Source organism: Podarcis melisellensis (genome assembly GCF_964234715.1).
Source record: "Podarcis melisellensis genome assembly, chromosome: 13".
Taxonomy (NCBI): Eukaryota; Metazoa; Chordata; class Lepidosauria; order Squamata; family Lacertidae; genus Podarcis; species Podarcis melisellensis.
The window spans coordinates 54,175,363-54,201,076 of record NC_138545.1 but is presented as its reverse complement, the minus strand read 5'-3'; the positions used below and the strand labels follow the sequence as shown (position 1 = coordinate 54,201,076).

General features: G+C 45.0%; 1 protein-coding gene across 4 annotated transcripts in view; it reads right to left on the bottom strand.

Annotated features, from left to right (window-relative positions):
* Positions 1 to 1,517: 1,517 nt before the first annotated feature.
* TNS3 (tensin 3) overlaps positions 1,518 to 25,714 on the bottom strand; it is an 82,476-nt gene continuing 58,279 nt past the window's right edge. For all 4 annotated transcript variants that reach the window (XM_081885198.1, XM_081885199.1, XM_081885197.1 and 1 more), the window contains 11 exons: positions 18,782 to 18,941; positions 15,630 to 16,261; positions 15,111 to 15,197; positions 13,454 to 13,585; positions 11,152 to 11,247; positions 8,614 to 8,691; positions 6,010 to 6,087; positions 5,394 to 5,562; positions 4,424 to 4,492; positions 4,268 to 4,294; positions 1,518 to 3,223 (listed from right to left, as the gene is read on the bottom strand). In XM_081885198.1, coding sequence (XP_081741324.1) covers positions 3,079 to 3,223; positions 4,268 to 4,294; positions 4,424 to 4,492; positions 5,394 to 5,562; positions 6,010 to 6,087; positions 8,614 to 8,691; positions 11,152 to 11,247; positions 13,454 to 13,585; positions 15,111 to 15,197; positions 15,630 to 16,261; positions 18,782 to 18,941 — 1,673 coding nt within the window. In that variant the 3' untranslated portion in view covers positions 1,518 to 3,078. The remainder of the gene's footprint in view (positions 3,224 to 4,267; positions 4,295 to 4,423; positions 4,493 to 5,393; positions 5,563 to 6,009; positions 6,088 to 8,613; positions 8,692 to 11,151; positions 11,248 to 13,453; positions 13,586 to 15,110; positions 15,198 to 15,629; positions 16,262 to 18,781; positions 18,942 to 25,714) is intronic.

Here is a 25,714-nt window from a genome sequence, read left to right as displayed (position 1 = left end):
GAAGCAAGAGACACAGAACATCGCAGGTGGGTTGACAAGGAAACACCATCCAAAGCAGACAAACAAAAATAGCTACCTTAAAAGCAATCACACAATGTGAGGAGGCCAGGGAACCCTGTCAAAAAACAACAACAACCCTGCATCACCTCTTACATGAGCACCATGAAACCCACACTTTCTTCCTACAAGAGATACACAGCCCACCTAAAGGTAGAAAACTTCTAAATGAATCCTGCTTTAGCCAACAATGAGTGTCCCCTGGCTCAGGAAAAGCATGTGGAGGAGCCATAGTGCTCAGCAGAGACCTAAATGTTAAAGCCACAACAATACTAAAAGGCAGATTCATCTTTTCCAAGGGAAAACTAGGTGGCAAAACTAAATTGACGATTGGCTCTATATATGCTCCCAATTTCAAAACAGACTTTGTCCAGAAAACACTAAATAAATTCATCTCCAAAGGGCAAGCAATCTTGGGAGGCAACCTCAACCTAATGTGAGAGGCACCTCCTTGAGAGACATCTGCCCCACAACCACATGGGAAACCCAAAACCAGGCTCTCATAGGCTACTAGAAAGGCTAAAAGGTGGAGGCCTGTACGATATATGGGGGTGAAAAGAACCCAGGCAACACCAGCCACACATTCTCAAGTCTGGGCACCACACCATAATGTCTAGATTGGCTAGCATTCTGCTCTCACCAGGCCTGATCCCCTTGGTTGGAACGACAAATGTTGATAACGTTAAGATCACAGACCATGCCTTCTCTCAAGCTAGGAGAGAAAATACAAACCACCTCATCATGGTCCTTTAGTCCCATACTGAACACAAACCAAATGGCAAGAGAGTTTCTCTCGAAGACCCTCCAAAACTACTTGAAGGACAGTGGTGTAGAGAACTCCCCTCAGGCATGGCCAAACTTGGCACTCCGGATGTTTTGGGACTACAGTTCCCACCACCCCTGAACACTGGTCCTGTTAACTAGGGATGATGGGAGTTGTAGTCCCAAAACATCTGGAGGGCCAAGTTTGGCCATGCCTGACCCCCCCTCTGGGACACAATGAAAGCGGTTGTCAGAGAAACCTGTATAAAAGAAAAAGCATCCCTTAAAAGCAAACCACCTCAGAAATTAACCAACAAGAACAGGATATCACAACCCTCTCAAAACGCTGCAAACAAAGCCAAAAAAAACTCATAGAACAAAAAAGGAGGGAGATTGACATATCTGGTTGGGGGGCTAAACCTAGCTCCTTTAGTGACTGTGAGAATGCTCCTTATAAGGCTTGATTCACTCAACTACCCTGAGTCAAAGGTGTATATGGTTGCATAGTCACACATGGATTCCTGTGGCATGGGCTCAAATCAATGGAAAGTTTCTCTCCATCTTGCTGGGTCTGTGTGAAGGAAGTCGCAAGATGGATCTTAAAGAGGCAGTTGTCACATGTGTTGTCTTCATAAGCAATACATGCACAGGATGTGCCATACTGTCAAAACAGAATCAGACCATCTTCAAAATATGGGTAAGTGCAACAAAAATATTTTTTCCTCTTTATGTTTTATTTATTCCAGATTTTAAAAATAAAAATCAGCTTAAAAACCATCCATACAAATTGGATTTCATAACCATCATTTTAAGTAATAGAAAATAATATGAAAATATTTACTGTAAACGTAAAGGCTGCTTTTAAAGTCAGAATACAAAACTACTTCCTACAGCAAGGCTCAAGCGAAGTTTCCGCTACTGAAGGAATACAGGATACATTAAAAAAAGCATTGCTCCAAGTGGTGCTGCAGTAGAACCCCCATTCAGTTCAGGGCTTGAATGGATCTCCTGCCCAAGTCCTATCATAATGAACGGTGCCTTCAACAGTATGCTCAGAATTAGAATACTATACAACAGAGAGCGGCCTGCTTTGCGCCACAAGGGTTGAGAAACCTGTGGCACCTCCAGATATCATTGGACTACAACTCCCATCGTCCTGACCATCAGCCTTCCTGGCTTGGACTGATGATAGTTGCCATCCTGCAACATGTGGAGGCACACAGGTTCTCCACGCCTGCTATAAATAGTCTGACTACAGCAATATATTATAAATTATACAGAAATGTTCTCTTGTGTGCTTTCCCCCTCCTTTTTATCCTGCAACCATGAAAAGAGTTATATTCCCTACTTAAATTCTTCGTATATGAAGCAATGTGAAAATAACATGACAAACATGCGTTGCATTTTTCTTTTTTAACCAATCCCTCCCATTTACCTTCAAATAAATTAAAGGCACCCAAGCTTCCTTACCCTACTTGTTGCAGTCCAAAAAACTTTCTCTCTCCCTCTGTACCATCCCAAATAAATCTGCACCAATTTCCTCTGAACATTTATTCCATTTAAAGTTTGTTTGTTATGTGAAAACAAGGGAAGAGAATGGCCATGGCTATCATCAGATGAAACCACAACAATTATTTACAGGTGGAACTATATGCTGTATCAGCAAATGCATTTCCAAAGCTGAATTTGCTGAGATAACACTAATGCAGAGGTGGGCACTTGCAAAGGAGAACCTGCAATTATAACCCAGACTGTAGCTACCACTTCTTCCCTACAAATGCACCCAGAGGCTGTTCCCTTTGTGATTTCTTTAAGTGTAGTTCTGCCCTTGATTGTGTGTTTCCTAGCAAGAATTCCAGCTAAAAGCAACGTGGCTCCCACCTCCCATTCTACCTGCATGACAGGGGGTTGGAATAGATGACTCTTGAGACCCTTCCAACTCTACAATTCTATGATTCTAGCCCAATGTGGCGAAAAATCAGAGCCGCACATGGAAAATACTATTGGCTCCCTTGCTTTAAGTCTTTCTTCCAAAATTTGTTCAGATATGGGCTTTAGGGATCTTGCTGACTTCTAGCTCCCTTCTTTGCTTAAAGTTGCACTTGTATGTCAAAGCCTGTCAAATGGTCAGGTGATGTTACTGATGGCAGTCCTTGTATGTGGAATGTCATCCTGGGAAACCGCTAGATGCAGGCTGAGTGGCCATAATCTCATGACATCCTTCCTGTGAGTTCGTCTGCAGCACTCAGTTGGAAGCTCTTAGTTCTTCTTCTGGGAACCAATCATGACCTTTGATACGAAGTTTACAATGGCACTGGCAGGCTGCTCTGGATCATTCTCTGCAAACAAGTGGCAGACGTTGTCTGCAGCGTCACCCTGTTTCCTTGCAACAAACCCAAACACCCTGTAGAAAGCAAAAGCAAAGGAAATGCGCATGAAAAGAAAGAAGCATCACGCCACAGAGCGAATAATGGAATTACTTTGGAGGCCAGAACAAACTAAGAGAAAGTAGTTTGCAAACTTGCCCCCCACTCCCAGCTGTCTTCTGCGACTACAGGAGATGTTAGGTCAGAGCTCACATGCTGTACACTTCCTCCAACCTCTCCTGTGCCCCAAGGGCACCTCTTGCAAGGGTAGATCTGATCCAGGGATCTCCAATAGTTAACACTCACCACAGAAACACCATTCTGCCCTAGAGCATTTTAACACCTCAGGACTTCCGTTTTAGAAATACTTAAGAAATTTAACTGAAGTTGCATATTTAGAGCAAACTCCCCACCTAGCAAATGCTTTGGGGCCAAACCAAAATTTCCCACATGCATCCGAAGCTAGTTTTGCTGGAGGAGGAAGGAGCCAATATTATTAGTACACCTCTGAAAATGTCACTCATTGTTTAACTGCAAGTGCCATCTTCTTCAAAATAGTCACAATCCCTTGACCAGCATCTCTTCGTACTTTACCATCTAAGCCCCATTTTGAACATGTCATTGTTGGCCTTCCAAAAGCCCCCACATGCTTGCCAGACTCTGCTTCACCCAATCCAACAAGACTAGACCATCACTCCTCCTACAACTTTCTTCCTTGGCTACAAATACTAGCAAGTTGCAAATGCCATGATTCCCAATTCCCAATTCCTGCAATGCTCACTGAATCAGAATGCGGAGGAAAGGGGGATGCTGAGAAGAGCAGCAGACGCGATTTGTATGTCTCTGCTCTTGTCCCACTAAGGGCATCATTTCCAGGACATAAAGATTGTTCCAAAAATTGTAGGAAGTGTGGAAGATGCCATGGGTCACAGTTGAGACTCCAAATTGCCACCTGATAAGAGTCCCCAAGCCTTGCTCAATAGTCCCGATTTAGAGGATATCTGAAAGAAATGCAGAGTCCTGGACGTGGTATAAGCTGTTTGCAAAGGTGGTCAGATAGTAAGATGCATGCTGTTGCTTACTTTGCTGAAAGGCTCTCTTTCATCCATCTTGTGGCAAACAGAAGAGGCAGGGGAGGCGGGTGGGGGAAAGAAAAGATTAATATTTCTATTAGTGTTTTTTGTAGTCTCACACAATATTATGAATGTTGAATTAGGAAAAGCATTTGCTGTCCTTACTTTCTGTCCTGTGGATCCAAAGCACAGAAAATAACAGTGTTGACCGGATAGTGCCTCCTGAAGAAGAGCCTGAGGGAAAGAGAAAATATGACAAAATAGGTTTAAGAAATGTTGTGGCTACATAAATTTATGTGCTTACATCTCAGGCACATTCTACCAGGGGGTGGTTTCCTGAGGGGATAGGCAATTGCAAGACAATGCTTGTTGTAGGAACAAAATACATTCTGCATTAAACACAACTGGCATTGCATGATTCTTTTATAAAACTTTAACTGACAGTTGTGAAGCTGCCAATCAGAAAAAGGATTGTGGTGCATGAGGATGTTAACCCTTTCTTCTCATGCTGTCAAGGCTGCTATTTCACGTGTGAGGAAGGCTGCGGTTTGCATCAATGGTAGAAGAAGAAGAAGAGTTTGGATTTGATATCCCGCCTTTCACTCCCCTTCAGGAGTCTCAAAGCGGCTAACATTCTCCTTTCCCTTCCTCCCCCACAACAAACACTCTGTGAGGTGAGTGGGGCTGAGAGACTTCACAGAAGTGTGACCAGCCCAAGGTCACCCAGCAGCTGCAGGTGGAGGAGCGGAGACGCGAACCCGGTTCCCCAGATTAGACAACTACCGCTCTTAACCACTACACCACACTGGCTCCTCCCATGGTAATGCCATGGCAATGCAGCGGCAGCTGCTGGGGGACGCAACTTCATCTGAATTCACAGCATAAAAGCTTAAGAAAAACCCTCACGACTGAATAGGTCTTGGTTAGGCCCGTTATCATGGCTGTGTTCCATGTTAAAAAAAGAGAACCTAACTAGGCATTAAACACGATGTGTACTTTGGAAGCCTGGCAGAAAAACAGCAGGTAAACATTGAAACTAACTAAAATTATCATGAAGCATTCTAATAGGCTCATACGTATCTTTTGAAACCTCCAACAACCCCCAAACCAAGCACACAGCAGTGCCAGGACTCACTTTCTCTGGTTGTCTGTCAGTGTGATGCCCTGTGCAGACACTTTGAAATGGACCACAGTAGAGACAGGAGGCGGTTCTTCAGCCAGGGTTAAACTCAGGGCCTTCTGCACTGCCTGATAACCAGTGAGGGACTCCATTTCAACAGAATTCAGGTACCAAACATTGCATGCTGTTCATGCAATAAAGGAAGAAATACAAGGAAAGAACTATGAAAGTGAGCAGGATCTGTACAGGAAAACCTTACTTTGGTTCTGATGGCAGACATATTGCAAAGCAGACACAGGAACTTCCTTCACACAACATTTAAGTAGACATTCAGGCTCGTATGTATACAAGCTCACAGAATGCCATGCAGCAGCTATTAGCTTGAAAATTCAGACCCAGTGTGCACTAATTAAACCTTTTATTTATTTTTACACCACCACCCCTCTCTTAGGAACACAGAGAAGTTTACTATAACATTCACAGGCTACACCAGAAAGATGAAACAATAACTGTTTTTATTTCTAGGTTTCTCTTTAAAAGAGCTTAGAACAGTCTGCAGCCCTTAATCACAACTCACTTGGGTGGCATGCAAAGCCTTCTAATACTGATGCGCAAAGAACTATTCACTGACCTGCCCCTTGCTTCAGAAGCTCTGCAGCAGAGTTTGCAGCCGTCTGCGGAGAGCTTTCAGGTATCTCCTCCAGGGGGTCTGCAGACAGAAATGGAAACTTGCATCTTCCGTATAAATTGGATTGAGAAGTTAAGTCAGATTCTCGGTGTTACATGACACCTTATTGGAGCTATTATAAGGAAAAGCATCCAGTACACTCCACCCCTTCAGCTACGCATGAGAAGGGAGGAGAAAACTCTGGGAACAATTCAAACTCAGTCAAGCACTTTTAAGTCCCAATCATTTCAGTGAGTGCATGATATTTAAAAGTGCTTGACTGTAAATAAAGCAAACAGCCACTTTGCAGCCTCTTGTAGTACAAGGTTGAAAATTCAAGCTTGCTTTTTATATATTTGCTTTGGACGGTAAAAATAGTGTTTATTTAACTTATATGATAAAGGAACTGGAACTATATTCATTTTTAAATACTGTATGCTTTATAAGATCACATGATGAAAGAAACTCAGGTTTTTGAATTACAAATCAGCTGGTGATGGATCAAAATGCAGCAGCGTCTCAAGTCTATACAAGCCAGACCGTAGAGTTGGAAGAGACCACAAGGGCCATCGAGTCCAACTCCCTGCCAAGCAGGAAACACCATAGATGGCACATAGCTTCCATGTGCTTCATTATTTTATAAACAATAAAATCATGCCAAGTGGCATTAGAATTGCCACGTTTCTTTTGCCCAATTGTCACCTTTAACTTGTGAGACAGTTTTCCTAGTAGCACAGTTTGGATACGACTGATAGCGAAAAGGCTTAAAGATTTCTGATGTCTAGCTAGCATTGTATGTGCTGCAGTTAGCAAGCACATTCTGAGTTCCTTACTTCTCACTTGCTCTGTTTCTCCCTTATATAAATTAAAAAGAGCCAAAGAAAGAATTATAGGGACATTTGGGCATGTGATTAAAAACATTTCCTGAAAAATAAGTTTCCAAAATGTTTCTAGTTTTGAATAGTCCAAGCACCTCTTATGTCTGTGTGTCCCAAGACTGGTGGCACACTCTGTCCAGCAGAGAAGAGAGCTATTAAGTTTTAGGTAAGAAAGCTTCCTAGGGGTATAATAGCAGCCCAAAGAGATTTTTAACAAGCCCCATTCTCTTGGAAGAAATTGACTTACAAAGTACAGTGGTGCCCCGCAAGACGAATGCCTCGCAAGATGAAAAACCCGCAAGACGAAAGGGTTTTTCGGTTTTTGCGACGCTTCGCTAGACGATTTTCCCTATGGGCTTGCTTCGCAAGACGAAAGCCCATAGGGAAATCTCCGGGGACCTCTTTTAAATGCTGGCGGTGGGGAGCAAAGCCTTCCCCCCCCCGGACTTCAGAGGAGGTCCAGGAAGGCCGGCGGGGGCGAAAGGCTTTGCTCCCCACCGCCAGCATTTTAAAAGCGGTCCGGGATAGCAGGGAAGCGCTTCCCACTATCCCGGATGGCTTTTGAAGGCAGGCAGGGGGAGGAGCAAAGACCTTGCCCGCCCGCCTTCAGAAGAGGTCCAGGAAAAGTCTTCGCTGTCCCGGGGGCTTTTAAAATGCTGGGGGACGGCAGCGAAGCCTTCGCTGCCGCCCGCCAGCATTTTAAGATCGCCCCGGGACAGCGGAAAAGTCTCCGCTGTCCCGGGAAGGCAGGCGGGGGGGGGGGGGAGCAAAGACTTTCGCCCCCTGCCAGCCTTCAGAAGAGGTCGGGGGTGGTTTCCATAGGAACGCATTAATTGATTTTTAATGCATTCCTATGGGAAACCGTGCTTCGCAAGACGAAAAGACTTGCGGAACGAATTAATTTCGTCTTGCGAGGCACCAATGTATTCCTATTCCTAATTTCCTCTTCTATTTCTATGTCCCAATTAGATTCCCACAATTTGAGATTCTGCTGAGAAGTAAACTGAATATCCAAGAATAAATTTATTATTCAATTAATATACATTTCAGACTATGGCCATGTCACTTCAACTTCAAACTTATCTTAGAGAACAGATTAGTAAACTGACAGGAACTTGAGCGAAATAAGCAAAGGACTTAAAGCATGACAGTACTTACTCAGGAAGCTCCCCCCCCCCCCCCCAGTTTAGCTGGTCTAAAAGCAGCATTTAAACCCCAGATCTTCAATGGTTGGGCAGCTCACAGCTCCAACGGCACCTTGTATTCATGCTTCGCTGGACCACAAACCAAGGAATGTGTGGAAGACACTTGCAGCCTTGCCAGTGCAAAGCACTCTAAGGGGAGAGTTTAACACCTCTGGAGGCCAAAGTTCTCTGTTCACAACTAGATCAGGCTCACCCACTGCTCCTCTCCTTTTTTCTTTCTCTTACCGTAGTAAAAGGCTACACTCGCTCTTCTGTTCTCATAATGAAAAGTGTGTTTGCTGTATGATTTCCTGCCCACTTGCTCTCTGAAGGAGCCTCCATAAATTAAACCAGCCTTTCTCTACTCCTCTGGTGCGTCCATCATAGTTCCTAGTCCTCTCTGAGCTGTGTGTTGAATACATGAGTGTGCTAGACATGCATATTGGTTCAGACGTTTACACAAGACCTGGATTAGGCCCAGCCTGTTCCTTTTTTAATGGGAATACCTTGGTCTGGGATGAGCAGCTTGCAGGGCAGGGCCAGAGGAGTAATTGAATGCTGATACACCAAGGCTGTCAAACTCCCTGTGGATAAAACAGACGAAGGCATCAAGTTAACTTCTGGCTTGTGTAACAAGTTTCTTATTTTGTTCTTACGTCCTGCATCTTAAGCCAGCAGCTATCCTTTCTCAACAGGTTTCTCTCTGTGGCAGCACAGAACTGGATTGCACTGGATAACTTATCTCTTGAAACTTACCTGTATCTGATCTTCTCATGGGCCTCTCAATTCAGCAAACTAACCCAGGATTCACTTGCTAGATCACTCTTTAAACACTTCCACGCATACAGAGTTCTCATCTACTTGAATTTCCAACATGGAATACCAAGTATGAAAAATATTGTAGAAGCAATGTAGAAGCACAATGGTGGAAGGAGGCCATGAAATGCTAGTGTCTCAACTTGTAGTTTCTGTATCTATGCCAGGATCTGAAAAGACTTTGTACGAGTCTTTGGTTTAAAGTGGCATCACATATCTGGCCCCCTAATTTGAATTCTGGTTTGCGATCTGAGGTGAAACCAGAGTAATGTTGTTCTTGTTTCAGACATTACAGATTGTGGATAAGACAGAGTGCTTCCGGAAGTGGCAGATATTTCTAAATTTGTCTGGCAGGACAAAAAGCCCAGAATGAAGTTTAAGATATTAACTGATGCGAAAGAAAGAGGGGGCTTTGCCCTGCCAGACCTAAAGTTATATTATGAGGCAGCAGCTTTTTGCTGGCTTAAAGACTGGCTACTTCTCGAAGACACTGATGTATTGGATTTGGAAGGTTTTAACAATGCTTTTGGTTGGCATGCATACTTATGGTATGATAAAGTTAAGATCAATAAGGCCTTTAAGAACCATATTGTCAGAAAAGCAGTGTTTGCTGTCTGGACAAAGTATAAAGACTTATTGGAAAACAAAACTCCAAGGTGGCTTTCACCTCTGGAAGCTAAGGCCCGAAAAAAACCCAATATGGAGGTCAAATGGCCAAAGTATTGGGAAATACTAGAAAAAGATGGTGACAATTGGAAATTGCAGAGTTTGGAAAAAATGAAGGATAAAGTGCGAGACTGGTTACATTACGCTCAGATTAAAGAAGTTTTCAAAAATGACAAAAAGTTAGGATTCCAGGTGGAGAAATCGAAGCTAGAAACAGAACTGTTAGAACCTAAGACTAAGGTACTTTCAAGAATGTATAACTTGCTGTTGAAATGGAACACACAAGACGAAATGGTTAAATCGGCTATGATAAAGTGGGCACAGGATAACATTATGTTTGAGGACTGGGAAAGGTTGTGGACCACTGGGCTGAACTTCACTGCATGTAATGCTCTGAAGGAAAATGTAATGAAAATGATATATAGATGGTACATGACCCCAGTTAAACTTGCCAAAATATACCATTTGTCTGACAATAAATGTTGGAAATGTAAAGAAGGTGAAGGAACATTCTTTCACCTCTGGTGGACTTGCCCTAAAGTGAAGGCCTTCTGGGAAATGATATATAATGAGTTGAAAAAGGTATTTAAGTATACCTTTACCAAGAAACCAGAGGCCTTCCTTCTGGGCATGGTCGGTCAGAAGGTGTTAAAGAAGGACCGAACATTTTTTATGTATGCAACAACGGCAGCAAGGATACTTATCGCTAAGAATTGGAAAACCCAAGATCTACCCACACTGGAAGAGTGGCAGATGCAGCTGATGGACTACATGCAACTGGCCGAGATGACTGGCACAATCCGAGACCTGGGAGAAGAGAGGGTTGAAGAAGACTGGAAGAAATTTAAGATTTATTTACAAAAATATTGTGATTTGGCTGAATGTTAAAAAGGATGCTAGATCATAAATAATTGCCCACCACCAAATTAGATCTGAACTTGATGATAAGTGAGATTAAGGAAAACATAAACCTTTTGGAGAAATGTTAGATGTATTTAAATGAAGGGACATAAGATTGTAAACAAGATGATAATTTACATGAAAAAATCTTTTTAACGATGTAAGTGGGAGCGGGAGACGTGAGGGAGTCCAAAAAAGTGAAGAAATTATGTTATATAAGTAAAGTTGTTTATTATTTATGCATTTGTATTTAAAAAATATCAATAAACATTTATATATAAAAAAATAATAATTTGAATTCTGGTTTGCATTTCTTCTCTGGGAATCTCTACATTACTAGGGAAAGTGAAGGAGGACAAAGTGGAGCAGCTGCAACACTTAAGCAGAGGGCAGAGTGAGGTGCAGAGAGACTGAGAGCTCCATTCCTGGGAGGAGCTGCCTACTTTGCAGTGGTGCTTCCTTCTGCCAAGGCATCAGTGTGGGATGGAGGAGAAAAGGAGAAGTGTAATAAAACTTTTTTTAAAAAAACAACAACACTGAAAAAGGGGAGGCAAGGCCTGAAATGGTATTCAAAAGCAGAAATTTAAAAATTGCCCAAGTTTCATTCATCACCTTCCTAAAGCCCACCACTTATGAACTATAGATAGATAAAATATCCTTACCAAAATATGGCTCATTGAGGCATCCTTTCAACCTCACTCCCTTATGGGTGCACTCAATCAGGAAATGCCTGACAAGTTCATTAGACAGATCTCCAACTGCAGCATAAAACAACAGAAAACAATGTCATTAGACCAAATGAAGGAATGGCATCACCTACAAGTACAGTGGTACTTCAGGTTACATACGCTTCAGGTTACAGACTCCGCTAACCCAGAAATAGTGCTTCAGGTTAAGAACTTTGCTTCAGGATGAGAACAGAAATCGTGCTGTGGCAGCACGGCGGCAGCAGGAGACCCCATTTGCTAAAGTGGGGCTTCAGGTTAAGAACAGTTTCAGGTTAAGAACTGACCTCCGGAACGAATTAAGTACTTAAACTGAGGTACCACTGTACAATGGTACCTTGGTTCTCGAATGGAATCCGTTCTGGGAGTCTCTTCGACTCCCAAAACAGTTTGAAAACCAAGGTGCGGCTTCCAATTGGCTGCAATTGTTCGGCTTCTGAAAAACATTCACAAACCAGAACACTTACTTCCGGGTTTGCGACATTCAGGAGCCGATTGGTTCAACAACTAAGCAGTTCGAGAACCAAGGTACCACTGTATGTGCCTTGGAGTCGACTGCCTATTCACAGTACACAAGAAAAGGACTGTACACATGAGGCCCATGGCACACGGATCGTGCTGTTGGTTCATCTGCATCTGCAGTGAAGGGGAAACTTATATATCCTATCAGCAACGGAGAGCAACACTTGATGGAGAAGCAGACAACATCCAGAGAAGCCATTGATGACCACAAATCACTGGTGGCTGCAGTGGCGGTCCTTGAGGTCTCAAATTTCAGCAGTGTCCCGTGTGACACCAAAATTTGCCCCCCCCACGCTACATAATAGTTATGGTGCCCGTGTGGCTTGGTACCCAGTGTGACTGAATGGGTCACGCTCCCCTAAATCCATCTTGGGTGGCACCAATAGTTTTATTTTATTTATTTATTACTTTCTTTACTTAGGGGTGCAATGAAAAACTTCCATGTGATCCAAAAGGCACACAACTGTATTATTTGCAAAACTGCAAGAAGGGCTGGAAACGCCTCTCAAATGTGTCCAACTGGGGCACTAAAATACCTTTGGCCATCTCTGCTAGGATATGGAGGGGTGGGGCCCGTACAGTTCTCAAATATCTAAGCAGCTAATACAAACAAGAGGAAACTGATCTAATTTGATCCGACTACTAGACTTCCTAAGAGTAAGCAAGTAGCACTGGAACACCCCAGAATCTCCACTGATGAAACTTGTGAAGGAAAGACACAGAACACACAATTTAATTGGTACATAGCAAGAAAACACAATCCTCAAATTGTGCATGGCAGTTTGCGTTCTACTGCTGAAATATTACATGGTGTAAGGGACAGAAAAAACTGTATCACTTGCCATAAAACGGAACACTTGCAGTTTCATTTCCACTGCTCATTCACAAAATATTACTGCGATGGATTTTAGCTCAATGAAGAATTGTTGAGTATAAAATATTTTTAAAACCAACGACGTCTCTTCTAGGAAGGCATACTGATTTGCAGCCCAATCCGATACATGTCTACTCCGAAGTAAGCCTCACTGAGTTCCATATGGTTTACTCCCAGGTAAATTGTATAGGAATGCAGCCCAACTCTGCATGCCATTTTCCTTTTCCCTCAGCAAGACAGGCATGCTATATGGCAAAGCACAAGGATTTGAGAGGGCTCCTTATTGCTCCGCTACCTTGGCCAAGGGCTTTCTGAGCTACTGCTTCAAACCTGCTCTGGGTTCTCTCCTCCCTATTTCCTCCAAGGAATTGCATTACTGCCTCCAGATAAAGATAGAATTCCTATACAATGGAATCCAACTCTTTCCAGGGTCCCTAACAATTAGGGAGGCTCAGAGAGTGAGGCAATACTTCAGCCAGGCTTGTAAACAGCTTCTGAGCTCCAGGCAATCAGGTAAAGAAGCCCAATGCAAGTTGGTAAGTTTTAGTATTTTAAGGCACAAATAACTGATCTAGTGTGTGTCTATCTGTGGCGGTGGTGCACTTGGGAGGCTTGTTTCATTTTTCTTTTTAGTTGTGCAGACTTATTTTCAAAGTTGCACTAAATAATGGAGAACTTGCCAGTTCCCAGCATCTGCTAAAAACAAATGCTAACTGGAGAACAGCGATGGGGCAATCTCAAAAATGTACTTCTTACGTTAGAATGTAAAGGGCAAAGGATTTTTCTCCAACTTTGGAGGTATAGATCCCTTTCCCCAAACTGGAGAGAGAAAACATAACACACCTTTCTTGTTCAGCTGCAACACTGAAGGAGGAGGTATAGCCACTTTCATGGCAAGGCCATAGGCTCCCCTGAAAGAGTGGCTGTCACGGACAATGAAGGATCCAGGCTCCCTCTCCTTCAGGACAGCAATGGCTGCATGAGGGAAGAAAAAAGAAAGAGAAATGAGTGAGGGAGCGAGTTGCTTTTAGGCAAGTAACAAACAAACAATCCGACAGGAAAGTGCTATAAAACTCTTCTCCCAAAACAAGGCAAACCAAGTTTAAAAGGAGGACCTCATTTTTGTTTAACTGGGTCTATCTATGGAAGCCTTACTCACACCTTACTCACATCCCTTAGCGTGTCACACCATGGATGGTCTCAGTTCCTTATTCTCTGAAGTCAGTCTAGTCTCCCGGGAGCCGCATAAGCAGAGCTCCTTGTGAAAAGGAGGACCCCATCACATTGGAGGATGCCCAGCCATTGGCTAACCTGGAAATGGCGCGTAGGTATTTAATTTTCCCACAATACCCCAGAGTGATGCTGCATCAAAGATATTATGGGAAATTTGATTGACCACCCACAGACTGCCAGGTGAAGAGGTCAAAAGTACCAGAAATGAGCACACACACTTCTCAGTCACTTCTGAGTTACAGAACCTACGCACTTGTCAGGCAGAAGTATTAGGTCTGTAGGGATATTGATGATAAACTGGGGTTAGCTGGAACCACAATTTGCCAAGCTACTTGCAAGCACCATTCCAAACTCTGATTTGAAGCCAAGCATGGTTAGCCCTCAAAGGGTGAGGAAGAAGAAAAAAGCCTACGGGGTGCTTTTACGATATCTTAACCATGGTTGGGATAGTAAAACCTTCTGTATGTACCTAGCTAAAGCAGCAGAATAATGAGAGCAGCAACAGAAAACGGTTTGGTCCAAAAGCCAGTTATTCAACCTTTACAACCTCCCCTGTAACACTATTTGATCTCTAGAACTAGCAATACTTCACTGCCCAGAGTCAATTTTCCCAGAACCATCTGCATCCTGCCCCCAAAGGAGAAACCACCTTTTGTCTGTTAATTGTACAGTACTTAATGTTCAGCTTTTGGTTTTCTGAATCCAAAGCAAACAAGCAGGTGTGTTCTCTGATAATCTTTTCTACTCTGTGATCTTGCTACACCTGCAGCAACCTGGCAGTTTCAGAAAACCTATATTAAAACAGATTTATTGTTTGCCAGCAGGCAGTGTAAATTGGAAAAAGTTCATCGAGAATCTGTAGAAGGGTAAGAGGACACCAACTTTGCCCCCCCTCCATGCGTGTTTTAAACAGATAACTTCCCCTAACACTTGCTTTTTGACTTTTCTATATGACCAGAGATATAGGTGGTACTGTGAATAATCATATGTGTTCTAAGACGAAGGGGGCGGAGGAAGAGAGAGATTGCTCCTGAAGAGCACTCACATGCTCCCTGCATTCTTAAAATGTACCTCTTCCAGCCTACTGATAGTCCCCACTAGAAGCTGGGAGTATTTTCTCTTTGGGAGTGAAAACTGAAAAGGAACCCTGTGCAACTCACCCTGCAGCTCCAAGTTAGAGTGAATCAAAAGTATTTGTAAGTAAATACAAAGCGCTATTAAGCTGCCTTCTTGTGGAAGGTGTTTAACTTGGCATGACTTGACAAACCTTGCTCTCTTGAAATCTCCGGTTTGTACCAGAACTTGGAGGTGTCTTGGACAAACTTCACAGTCACCTGCTTGTCAGCTGGATTTTCTATGGGGTAAAAAGAGAAGAAAGCCCAAGAGAAGTGAAAAGCAGCAGCACACTATGGCTGTCCTAGCATAAAGCAGCATCTGAGGAGCTGGCTGTAGTCTGCTGCCGTCTAAACATGCAGCAGAACGAAAATGCCCAAGTGGCAGAATGTGCTGCGCCACTTTAGAGCACGGGAGGCAAAGTGCTGAGCCAGAACCTCTCCCTCTGATCCTCTGGATTTCTATCTCCAGACAAATTTCTTTTTCACATGAGGGGAGCGTTCCAAACCTAGTCTGGAGTAGCGCAATTCACGACACCACCTCATTTGCGAATCCTGTGGGTGCCAACACTACCCAGAGCTGGAGACCCATGTTTGGAAAACCCTGACCCAGCCCAAGGCTCATTATCAGATTAACACAGTTATTCTTCTGGAATCCATTCTGATGAGCATACCTGGCAATGGTGAAGTGTTTAAAACTTTAGAGAAATCTGGGAGAACATTTGGAAAAGGAATGCTGATGGTGCTTCCACTGTGTGGGCTGGAGAAGCCACTCGAAGATGGTGAGACAGAGCTGAAAGAGCGTTCTCCCTCCGATGTCCTCTTCTTCTCTGGAAGAGGGGGCTGAGGGTGCATGCTTATTCCAAAATTTTGTTGGTTTGCACCGCTTTGGCTGTTGTGTCCAAAAGTTGTTGCAAGAAAACGGTGCGGCAAAATGTCACTGTCCCCTGGAGATTTCGGAGTTTGGGGAGACACGTTATTGGCATTTGATGCAAAAGCAGGCTGTGTCTCCACCAGTGGCTGGCAGCTGCTGGCACTGATCCCTCCATAAGTGAGGAATGTTTGGGTGTTGGTATTTGCCCCAGGTTCCTGCTGCTGCCCCAATGACAATTTTTCCTGGCTGTTAAATGACCCAGCTTGAAGTCCCTTGATCTGGAAGTGAGACAAGGGTGAGCAATCTTGAACAGGAACAGAAAACTCTGGAGATGTGAGATAATTCCCCGTAAACCTGTTGTCGTTTATTCCAGAAAACTGGGATGTTGAGGAGGATTGGGAACTGTTTTGCTGCCAAACTTGTTCAGTTGGACTGTTTGAAAAAGTGAAAACAATGTGACACAACAATCAAACCATTTCAAAAATGTACTTTAAAACATTTGAATATGCAGCGCTGCATTTTAGTTTATGGTACAATGGCTATACCTTACATTATGTGGCAGCACACTCAAGTTTGCTACTGAATGTAGACTCAAAAGTGTTCTGTATTCAGTTCCAGATCCCTGACAAACATAACTTCTTTTTGCCGTGTTCACTAATACATTCAAAGACTTAAAAACATAATGTGAGAGGTGTTAAGTTGCTTGAAAAGACTGCAACCTTGGGCACATTCTAGGGAATTTTCATTTCAAGAACACCAGCACAGTCTGTAGTGGCCACATAATCATCCATTTTGTGGTCACTTAAAGGGGCAACTTGACTCAGCTTTCTCTACCAACTCTGCCACCTACACAAACCAAGTTTTTTTGGCAGGGTTGGGGGACCCTCTAGTTGGCTTGAGAGACCTTTTTGGTTCAGTCACCTTCATCGTGTTTTGGGACAGGTCAGGGCAGCGCTTGACAGAATAGGCTGGTTGTTGAGTGCTTCAAAAGCACTGTGCAAAGTGCAACACCTCCCAAATGGAAGGGGTTTTCCAAACACCTCTGGCAAGAAAAGAATGCTTCATTCTTAAAAGGACCCCCCCCCCATGAAGTAGTCTGCATTCAGAATGCTTCCCCCAGTGCTTTCCTTGCACAGAGGAAAATGCTCCCATTTCAGGTGCCTTTCCCCCTCTGCGGAGACTTCAAAGGGGCTCCCTCCAACCAACCACTGGCTGCATCTTCAAAGAAGGTTGTTGAAGACTGATGGTCTTATACTTTGAGAACTGAAGGGCACAAAATAAGAGGCGAAACGCATAACATGGATTGAATTAGGGCCACATTTGACTGAAAGGGGGAATGAACAGTGAAGGCAACCAGCCTAAATCAGTGCCATAGGAAAGACACACCCTGCCCTTCATGTGAGCCCTCCTGACCCCACCCAAACCTAGGCTCCACAATTTGAGACAGGTGAGGTTAGCCTCAAAGATGCTCCACATCTGGCTAGGGTGGCACAGCTCCTAGCAGCTGGCCTTTGGAAACACTCGACACCTTTGAAGGTGCCACATGAAGGTGTTAAAGGACATTGAAGGTGTCCTTTAACTCCTGCACTTTCCTGTCAAATGTGACCAATTGAACTTTTTAAGGGTTATTTTAATCTATGATGTCCATAACACCTTCTGGCATGGCAAGGCCAATCTATGGACAGGCAAAAGAAATCTTTCTCAGCTGTGAATACTCCTGCCCTGCAACCACGGGTACTCTGGCCTGCACCACAAAGAGCCTAGAAAGGGCCTGCGTCAGGATTCAATGGCCCCAGAGGCCCTCTCAGGGTCCTTGTTTGTGCGCCTCCCACACAGTGCTTTTCCTCCCATTGGACCAGCTGCAGAAGATGCTCCCTGACCGCAGCACTGCACATCCTGGAGACTGAGCTTTCTCAATGTAAACTAACTTTGGGAACAATTCACAGCAGAGTTCTCAGGAGAGCTCCCTATTCAGCTGAAAGGTGCAGCCGCAGGAAAACATTTTGGGTCTGTAGGGCTGCAACAAACAGGATCCAGACAGGATGGAACTACTTCAGGAAGACAGGAAGTTATCTAAACTGGCTCATCTATTCCTCCTTCTATCTGCCTCTCCCATGCCTTCCTTCCTGTCCACTTGCTGGTCCCCCTGAACCGAGATGTTTAGGCTGCAAGCGCAGCAGAGTAAGGACGTGCTTTGTGCTCAAGATACTGCAAAAAGTGTTGTGTATATTATGCAACTATATAAATAATGATGGCAGCTTCCCATTTAACATTTAGAGGCACTGAAGCTATCAGCTTAAACATTTCCCCGCAAGCTAATTGTGGCAGAAAAGAATATGGGAGCAAATTAAAGGAAACAGACAACAAGAACAAGTCTTTACTAGAGTGTTTCCATATTGCCAGGCTTCAAGCTCAGCTTGTTTTTCCTCATCCATCTCAACACTACATCCAAACACTGGCCCAGGGAATGCAAGGCAAAATCTGGTGAGAAGGGATCTGATCTACACTCTCCAGACTAATGTGAAGATTTGAATGTACTTCTCCTTCAGACTGAACACTTCTTTGACTTCTGTGATACAGTTCTCAGCTCAATGAAATAAGTATTCAAATACTTACTTTATAATAAAATGTATACAAATATGTATTTAAATACAAACTACCATGCAGATTTTTTTTAAAAGTCAGATTAATATGGCACCAGAATGCAACAGATTTATTAATAAATGTGAAATTGACATGGACGAGAAACAGAATAATCTGTTCTTCCTGACTTTCAAACCAAGTATCAAAAATGACCATTAAGCACTCAGAAAGGTTGCCTCAGGGTTACCCCTCAAGGTGACACAATTCAGGGTTGGGTCTATAAACTGTTTAAGGAATTCTTCCTGGAATCAGATTCCTCTACATCCAAATGAGGTGGCTGAAAATTAAGAGACGCAGAAGTTGTCTTACCTGTCTCCTTGCTGGGCAGGGTGATGACATGGGACTGAGCACACAGCTGCAAAAGGCTGCCGGCAGGAAGGATCCGTCCGCAACACAGCAGGATTTGGGCCTGCGGGGCTTTCGGGCTTCACAGTGGAATGACTGAGGCCTTCCACGTAACTCTGGGGTTCTGAAGAAGTGAAAAGAAGGAAACGTATGTTATGGTCCATAAACCTGCAATGGTCACCAGTCTAGTTATACATATTAGTAGAAATGGAAGTGCTGCAGCCAAAAGGGGGGAAGAGGAGGAAATCGGGGTCACACCTGCAGGCTCACCCCCACCTCCACCTCCACAAGGTGTTATTTGTGCAGGAGCTGTTGTGCATGGACTCAAACGTATGTGTTTAGGTCCCCTACATGAAACCTAGGAAGGTTCATGAAGAGAAGGGAATACATGGCGGCTCCTGAGCAGGTATCATCTTGGACACAAGTTGCTGAGAGGCAGAAGGTGCCATCATCCCTCTTCCCTTGCATGGATCCACTTCTTCACAAGTTCAGTATCATTCTGCTGCACAATCCTGCTATCCAGGATAGCAAACAATATATGGCCAGTTCAGCTGGAAATAAAATAAAATAAATAATATTGCAGTGCATTTGTTACCTTTTGCCTAAGCAAAAGAACAAATGAAGATGTAAATGAAGAGAAATGAATGTATTGTATCCCACTTGGGCCTAGAAACTAAAGGTGTTGAGTTCTTTACTGAATTCTTCCCAAGGTAGATTCACACACACAAATTTCATCACTCAACTGAACAGCCATCATAGAACAACTTTTACTTCCTCCTTATTTTTACTGAATTTTAACGGAAGAGGCTACAGAAAAATGAAACAAGAGAAAACTTGTTTGTTTTTCTAAAGGATTAAGTTGTCACAATTGCTAATAGGATGTGGGTATGCAATCTACTAAATCAACAACAAAACACACCAAAAGGAAAATGAAGTGTGGTCTAACGCTTAAGTGCAAAGGAGGAGGATAGGGAAATAACCATAACTGAACAGAGTATCTGTACTTAATGCTTAAATGTTCAGTTATCTTTGAAATGGAGGAAGATGGGGAGAAAGCCTGATCAATTATTTCATTGCCTGCACATTCAAGACTTCCCAGCAGCCTGGCCAGATCACTGATCACCTGCTGCTACTGACATCACACTCCCCAATTTTAGCCTGACACTTCCTTTTTTAATTCCTGAAAGAGCCCTGTTTCCTGGACTTTCCAGCTATACATCATTATTTTTAAAAAAATAGTTAAAAGCTAAATCCATGCCACTTTTCCACTTGAAAGCAAGGCAAGATGCCCAAAGAAACATCATCTGTGCACCAGGCTCTCTCTCAGCACTCCTTAGATTTTTAACTTGGCTGAGATCACATTAAACACAGAACTCTTAGCCACTCTAGAAGTAGTAGCAGTAATAATAATAATAATAATAATAATAATAATAATAATAATAATAATAAAATTTTTACTGGGTTGCCCCAGCCACTCCGGGCAGCTGCCCTGGACACAGAATTGACCTGTGTCTCCATGAGCAGCTTTGAGTCCCAAACTTCCCCAAGGCTGTGTGCCTGGTTTTTCAGGGGCAGTTACCCCACAAACAGTCTTGTTGGGGTTATGTCTTGTCGGATTCAACCTCAATCCGTTGGCCGCCATCAAAACAAAGCTGGAGAATAGGGACTGGTTAAAATGGTCCCTCCTCTTCCCATCCTTATCTACAAATTCTTCAGACATAGTTGAGGGACTACATACTGATTTTTGCCACAATTTTACTTGGCTGGCACACCACCCCGGGGCCCCTGGTAGGTTTACTACAAGCCCGTTCCTGGTCTCTAATTTGCACAGATAGGTCTCTGATCACATACTTTAAATACCGCTGAGTATACAAATGTGCATCACTGTCACGCATCATGTATAGCCTGTGGCTCACAAAACATAGCCCAGTGTCACATACAGGTAGTAACCAACCACAGCCCTCCCTAGAGTTCACACATTAAGAGGCACCAGAACAAACCTTACTACTCCAAAGTGACATGTGTAAACAAAGACAACAATACAGTGGTACCTCGGTTTTGAAAGTAATCTGTTCTGGAAGAAAGTTCAAGTTCTGCAACATTCAAAAACCGAAAACTCAATACGGAAGCTGTGTGGCATGTTCAACTTTCGAGGTGTGTTCGAAAACCGAAGCATTTTCTTTTGGCTTTACAGCGCTTGAAAACCAAAATGTTCATCAGCAGACATGTTCAAAAACCAAGGTACCACTGTACATTTGTTTTTATCTTCAAATAAAGCAAAGATAGAAAGTGCTTGGTGGGTTGTGTTGGTACAGCGTTACTGCTGCTGGTACTACTGTCTCTAGAGCAGAAACATTTTTTTGTCCTGCAGAGATTTTGTGTCCCAAAATTTGGCACCTAAACGCATTCTGAAATCATTCTAAGTAAGCACTGGTCCTTGTTTTTGTAGTCACACAGGTTGTTCTGAGTTACTCAGAGTAGTTTGTATATATGGCTCTCCAGTAGTCTCCTGTCCAGGCATCACGGGGCCAGATCCACTTCTGGAGAGTGATCAGCATTCAGAACATCCACTGGGTGTAGTCTGGAAGTTGTATCTCCAGCATGGCCCACAGATCAAATTTCCTTTCATGGCAGAAAGAAACCTCTCTACGTGTGCCATGACTCCTACAAAGAAACAGCCTCTTGGTGTGTCTGTGTAGGGAATAACGGAGCCCTTGACCATCTACTTGCAGATGTTTTGAACCACCGCTCCCTGACCATGGGCCACACTCCCTGGGGCAGATGAAAGCTGTGGTCTGAAACATCAGGAGGTCCCAGCTTAGGGATGACTGTATTACAGTCTGCGCAACAAGACTCAGGAACCAAACTGGTCATTCTACTCCACTCTTTCCCCCCAGACTGTCTCCAAAATGGTATATGAACACTGCACATGCTAACCACGTATTTATTTATTTCTAAAAAATAAATTCATCCACATTCCCATGTTTTTTAACCCTACACTTAGGACCCAGCAGATGAAAAACAACACTCCCCCCCCCCCGAATTCCCTGCATTGGGGGTGGGGAGCATTAGAAATGTTAGATCTCAGGAACTTACTTCTTTCTGGGGCTTTAAATACCAGCTGTTATATTATTTATTTAAAAAAGAATGATTTTGTGATTTGTAATTACTAATATGCCGCAATTCAATTTGTGGATACGTTCTTCAAATGAGCCTTGAAAGCCCTTCAGATGTTCACAACGAAGCTGCAATAGCTCCATCAGCAATTTTGGGAGGCTCCCAAAAGTTTAGCTGATTTGGGTTATGTGGTGGAATGGCAGAAATTATTAGATGATAGCAACTTGCATACTGCTGGTTAGGACACAAAGGAGATAAATGGGGTGAGGGATAATTCTGCCAAAACAGCTATGCTAATTGGGGATCAAACTAAACCGGAGGAGGGGAGAGACACCCACTGAATTCCCCCTCCTGGCCACACTGGGATGTCAGTGGTGACGTTCACACTAGTGCCAGCTTATGAGCAAAACTAGGAGTGCTCTATTTTCAAATGAGACAAAGATGCCTTTCATTTGACTAGGGACAAAAACAAAGTGAGGATGTATTTTAATCATACGCCACCAGACAGATACAAGTCTCTTTATGCACTCATCCTGGCTTATTCTGAAATATTTGGAAGCAATTACAAGTACAGTCATACATTGGAAGCCGAACGGAATCCGTTCTGGAAGCCCATTTGACTTCCAAAAAGTTCAGAAACCAAGACGCAGCTTCCGATTGGCTGCAGGAAGCTCCGGAAGCCAATTCCGGTAGTCGCAGAAGCCCCGTCGGAAGTTCGGGTTCCAAAGAACGTTTGCAAACAGGAACCCTCTTATCATCAACCTCTTATCATCACTCCTGTGCAACTTTGGCCCAGTTCTCACTGGTAATAAACCTGTCTGGGTTGAACCACTGTAAGAAGGGCTAGTGAATGTGGTACCCCACAGGAAGGACTAAAACTCCCATCAGAAACATAAAAAGAACTCGTAGAGGAGACAGAGGTGCACCTAGGCTCCTCTGCGCCCTTGGCAAGGAGATGTATCTGTGCCTCCCACCACGTCCAGACACAAAAAAGAGACATAATTCAGTCTTCACAAGCAACTCTTAAACTGGTAGTTTAACAACACTGTCCTATAAATGTCTATTCAAAATCCCATTGAGTTCAACAGGGCTTAGTCCTGGGAAAGTGGGTACACAGGACTGCAGCCTAAGTCTGGCAAGCCAGAGGCAAGAACTTCTGACAATACCTTGCTTGGCTTTTCCTTACTTCTGAGGAGGCACCAGCGGAAAGGCACTAACTTGGAGGTTGCTCCCCAGTGCACACTTTACTCAGAAGGAAGTACGCTGGCTGGAAAGAAGCCAGCAGCGGCAGTGCCAGCACGGAGGCTGGCTGGGGAAGGGGCTCCGCAGGGCTGCTGTGAGGGCCCACTCATTCCTCCAAAAGAGGTGCAAATTTTGTGCCCTCTAGGTAAGCCTCTGAGGAGAGAAGCAAGAGTCATCTTGGCACTGGGCAAAGTAGATATTTGCTTGTTAGCACAAATGGTATTCTTCAGAAGTGACACTGAGCACCATCTCAGCAGTTATGCACTTTTAATCTGTGAGAATTTAGCAACTTTCCCAGCAGGTGATGGTGCCCCTGAGATGAGCAGGCAAAGGTAAAGGAACCCCTGACCATTAGGTCCAGTCGTGACCGACTCTGGGGTTGCGGCGCTCATCTCGCTTTATTGGCCGAGGAAGCCGGCGTACAGCTTCTGGGTCATGTGGCCAGCATGACTAAGCCGCTTCTGGCGAACCAGAGCAGCACACAGAAACACCGTTTACCTTCCTGCCGGAGCGGTACCTATTTATCTACTTGCACTGGTGTGCTTTCGAACTGCGAGGTTGGCAGGAGCAGGGACCGAACAACGGGAGCTCACCCCGTCGCAGGGATTTGAACCGCCGACCTTCTGATCAGCAAGTCCTAGGCTCTGTGGTTTAACCCACAGTGCCATGCGCATCCAGATGAGCAGGTGCCTCAATGCAAAACAAAAGGTCTTATATTATGTCTGTCAAGAAGAGATGATGATTCTGGAGCCAAACAGGCACCCTCTGAGCCAGAAATCAGGTTTAAAATTCAATATTTCTTGACTTCCTTTTCTTACTATGAGGGTGGAAGATGCCCTGTTTGGAGGCAGGAGGATGACCTTGTTGACCATGTTTTCTAGCATCCTGCTCGCTCGCCCACTCGGCGAAGGGCCTCGCACCCACCCGGCGCGTTCTTAGGCTGATCCCGGCAAGACGCTTTGCCCAACATTTTGCGCGCAATCTCTTCCTCGAGAGCTCCTCCAGCCCGGAGAGGGCCTCGCCATTTCCCCCGGGCCAACTCGGCCCCTCCGAAGTTGCAAGAAACACCACAACCGGCTCAGCTCGGGCGCCTCGCGCAAACCAAAGGCGCGCTCACCCCTCAGCTGCCGGGAAAGCGCCCGGGCAGGATGGCGCGCAGTCCCCCCTCGCGCCCAACAAAGGCCGCTCCCATCCCGACGGAAGACCCTTCTCCTCGGGGGGGGGGGGATCGGGGCCCCGGGGGCCCTGCCTGCCCTGGGGAAGCCCGGGCCAAACCAAGGAGGAGCCGCCCGCCGCCGCCCCGGGCCTGGGGCTCGCCAGCTGCCCGCCTGCCCGCGCCCCGTCCAGGCCCCTCGGAGCCCCGCCGCCCCCGCCTACCTGCCGCCGCCGCCGCCGCCATGGCCGAGCCCCGCGCCGCCGCCTCTTCCCCGGGGAAGCCGCCCGCTGGCTCCTCCCGCCCGGCCGCCCGGCCGCGCCGCCGGCGCCCAGAGAGCCGCCCAGGCTCCACCTCCAGCCGCCCGCCCGCCCGCCCGCCCGCCCGGGGAAGGAGGAGCCGCCAGGCTCGCCGCCAGCGCTGCAGGAGCGGAGGCCTCCTCGGCATCCCAGCTCTTTAGAGCCCGGGGGCATGAGAGTCAGGATGGCGCAGCCCAGTGGCAGCGGGAGCCTCACGCGGCATCCTCAAGATGTTTCCCTTTGCATCCCCACATGAAGAGGCATCTTGGCATCCACCCCACGGGCCACCCTCAGCTGACCACGGGGCAGTTCCTGAGAATGCGCTGCCCTGCCAGGCATCTTGCAGGGAAACATCTTCCCCCTGCACAAGGAGTCCCACCGGCTAATTCTACATAGACAGTAGATGCCAATTCAGAGTTTGTGTTTCTGGGCACAGGTTGCCTTCCCAGCCAAGCCTCTGCGCCAACATGTGCTGTGCTAGGGAGAAACAGCAGCTCTCCCGGGTCACCCACCACTCTGACAGGCATTTCATGAGTGCAGGAAGATGGCTGCTAGGAAAACAGTTTTAAGGTTCTAGATTCAGGTAGGTAGCCGTGTTGGTCTGACGCAGTCAAAAAAAAGTTTTAAAAAATTGTCCAGGAGCACCTTAAAGACCAACTCAGTTTGTCCTGGGTATAAGCTTTCGGTTATAAACATATCATCATAGGTAGCTAAGGACTCAAAATGGGGAGTCAGGAGAGCTGTGACAAACCAATTTAGGTTGTAGAAAAGGAATCTATATCACCGGGGAGTAAGACAACACAACCCTCTCAAAGAAACATTTGAACGTAGGATGGAAAGACAATGCAGACAAGAGGTCACTTGTCTTTGGAGGTGTTGGCCTTCAAAGAAAGAAAAAGAAAACCAAGAATGTGGCACAAGCGAGAAGCCAACCACCATCATTTCTTCCTCAGAAAGCTCACCCTCCACCCCATGGAGAGACCTGGTCTGAACAAAGACCTTGGATTCTTATTACACATGACAAAGCCATTTTTCACCTTCTCACCCCTTGCTTATTCCTGTAAGACCTCTTGCATTTTCCTGTAA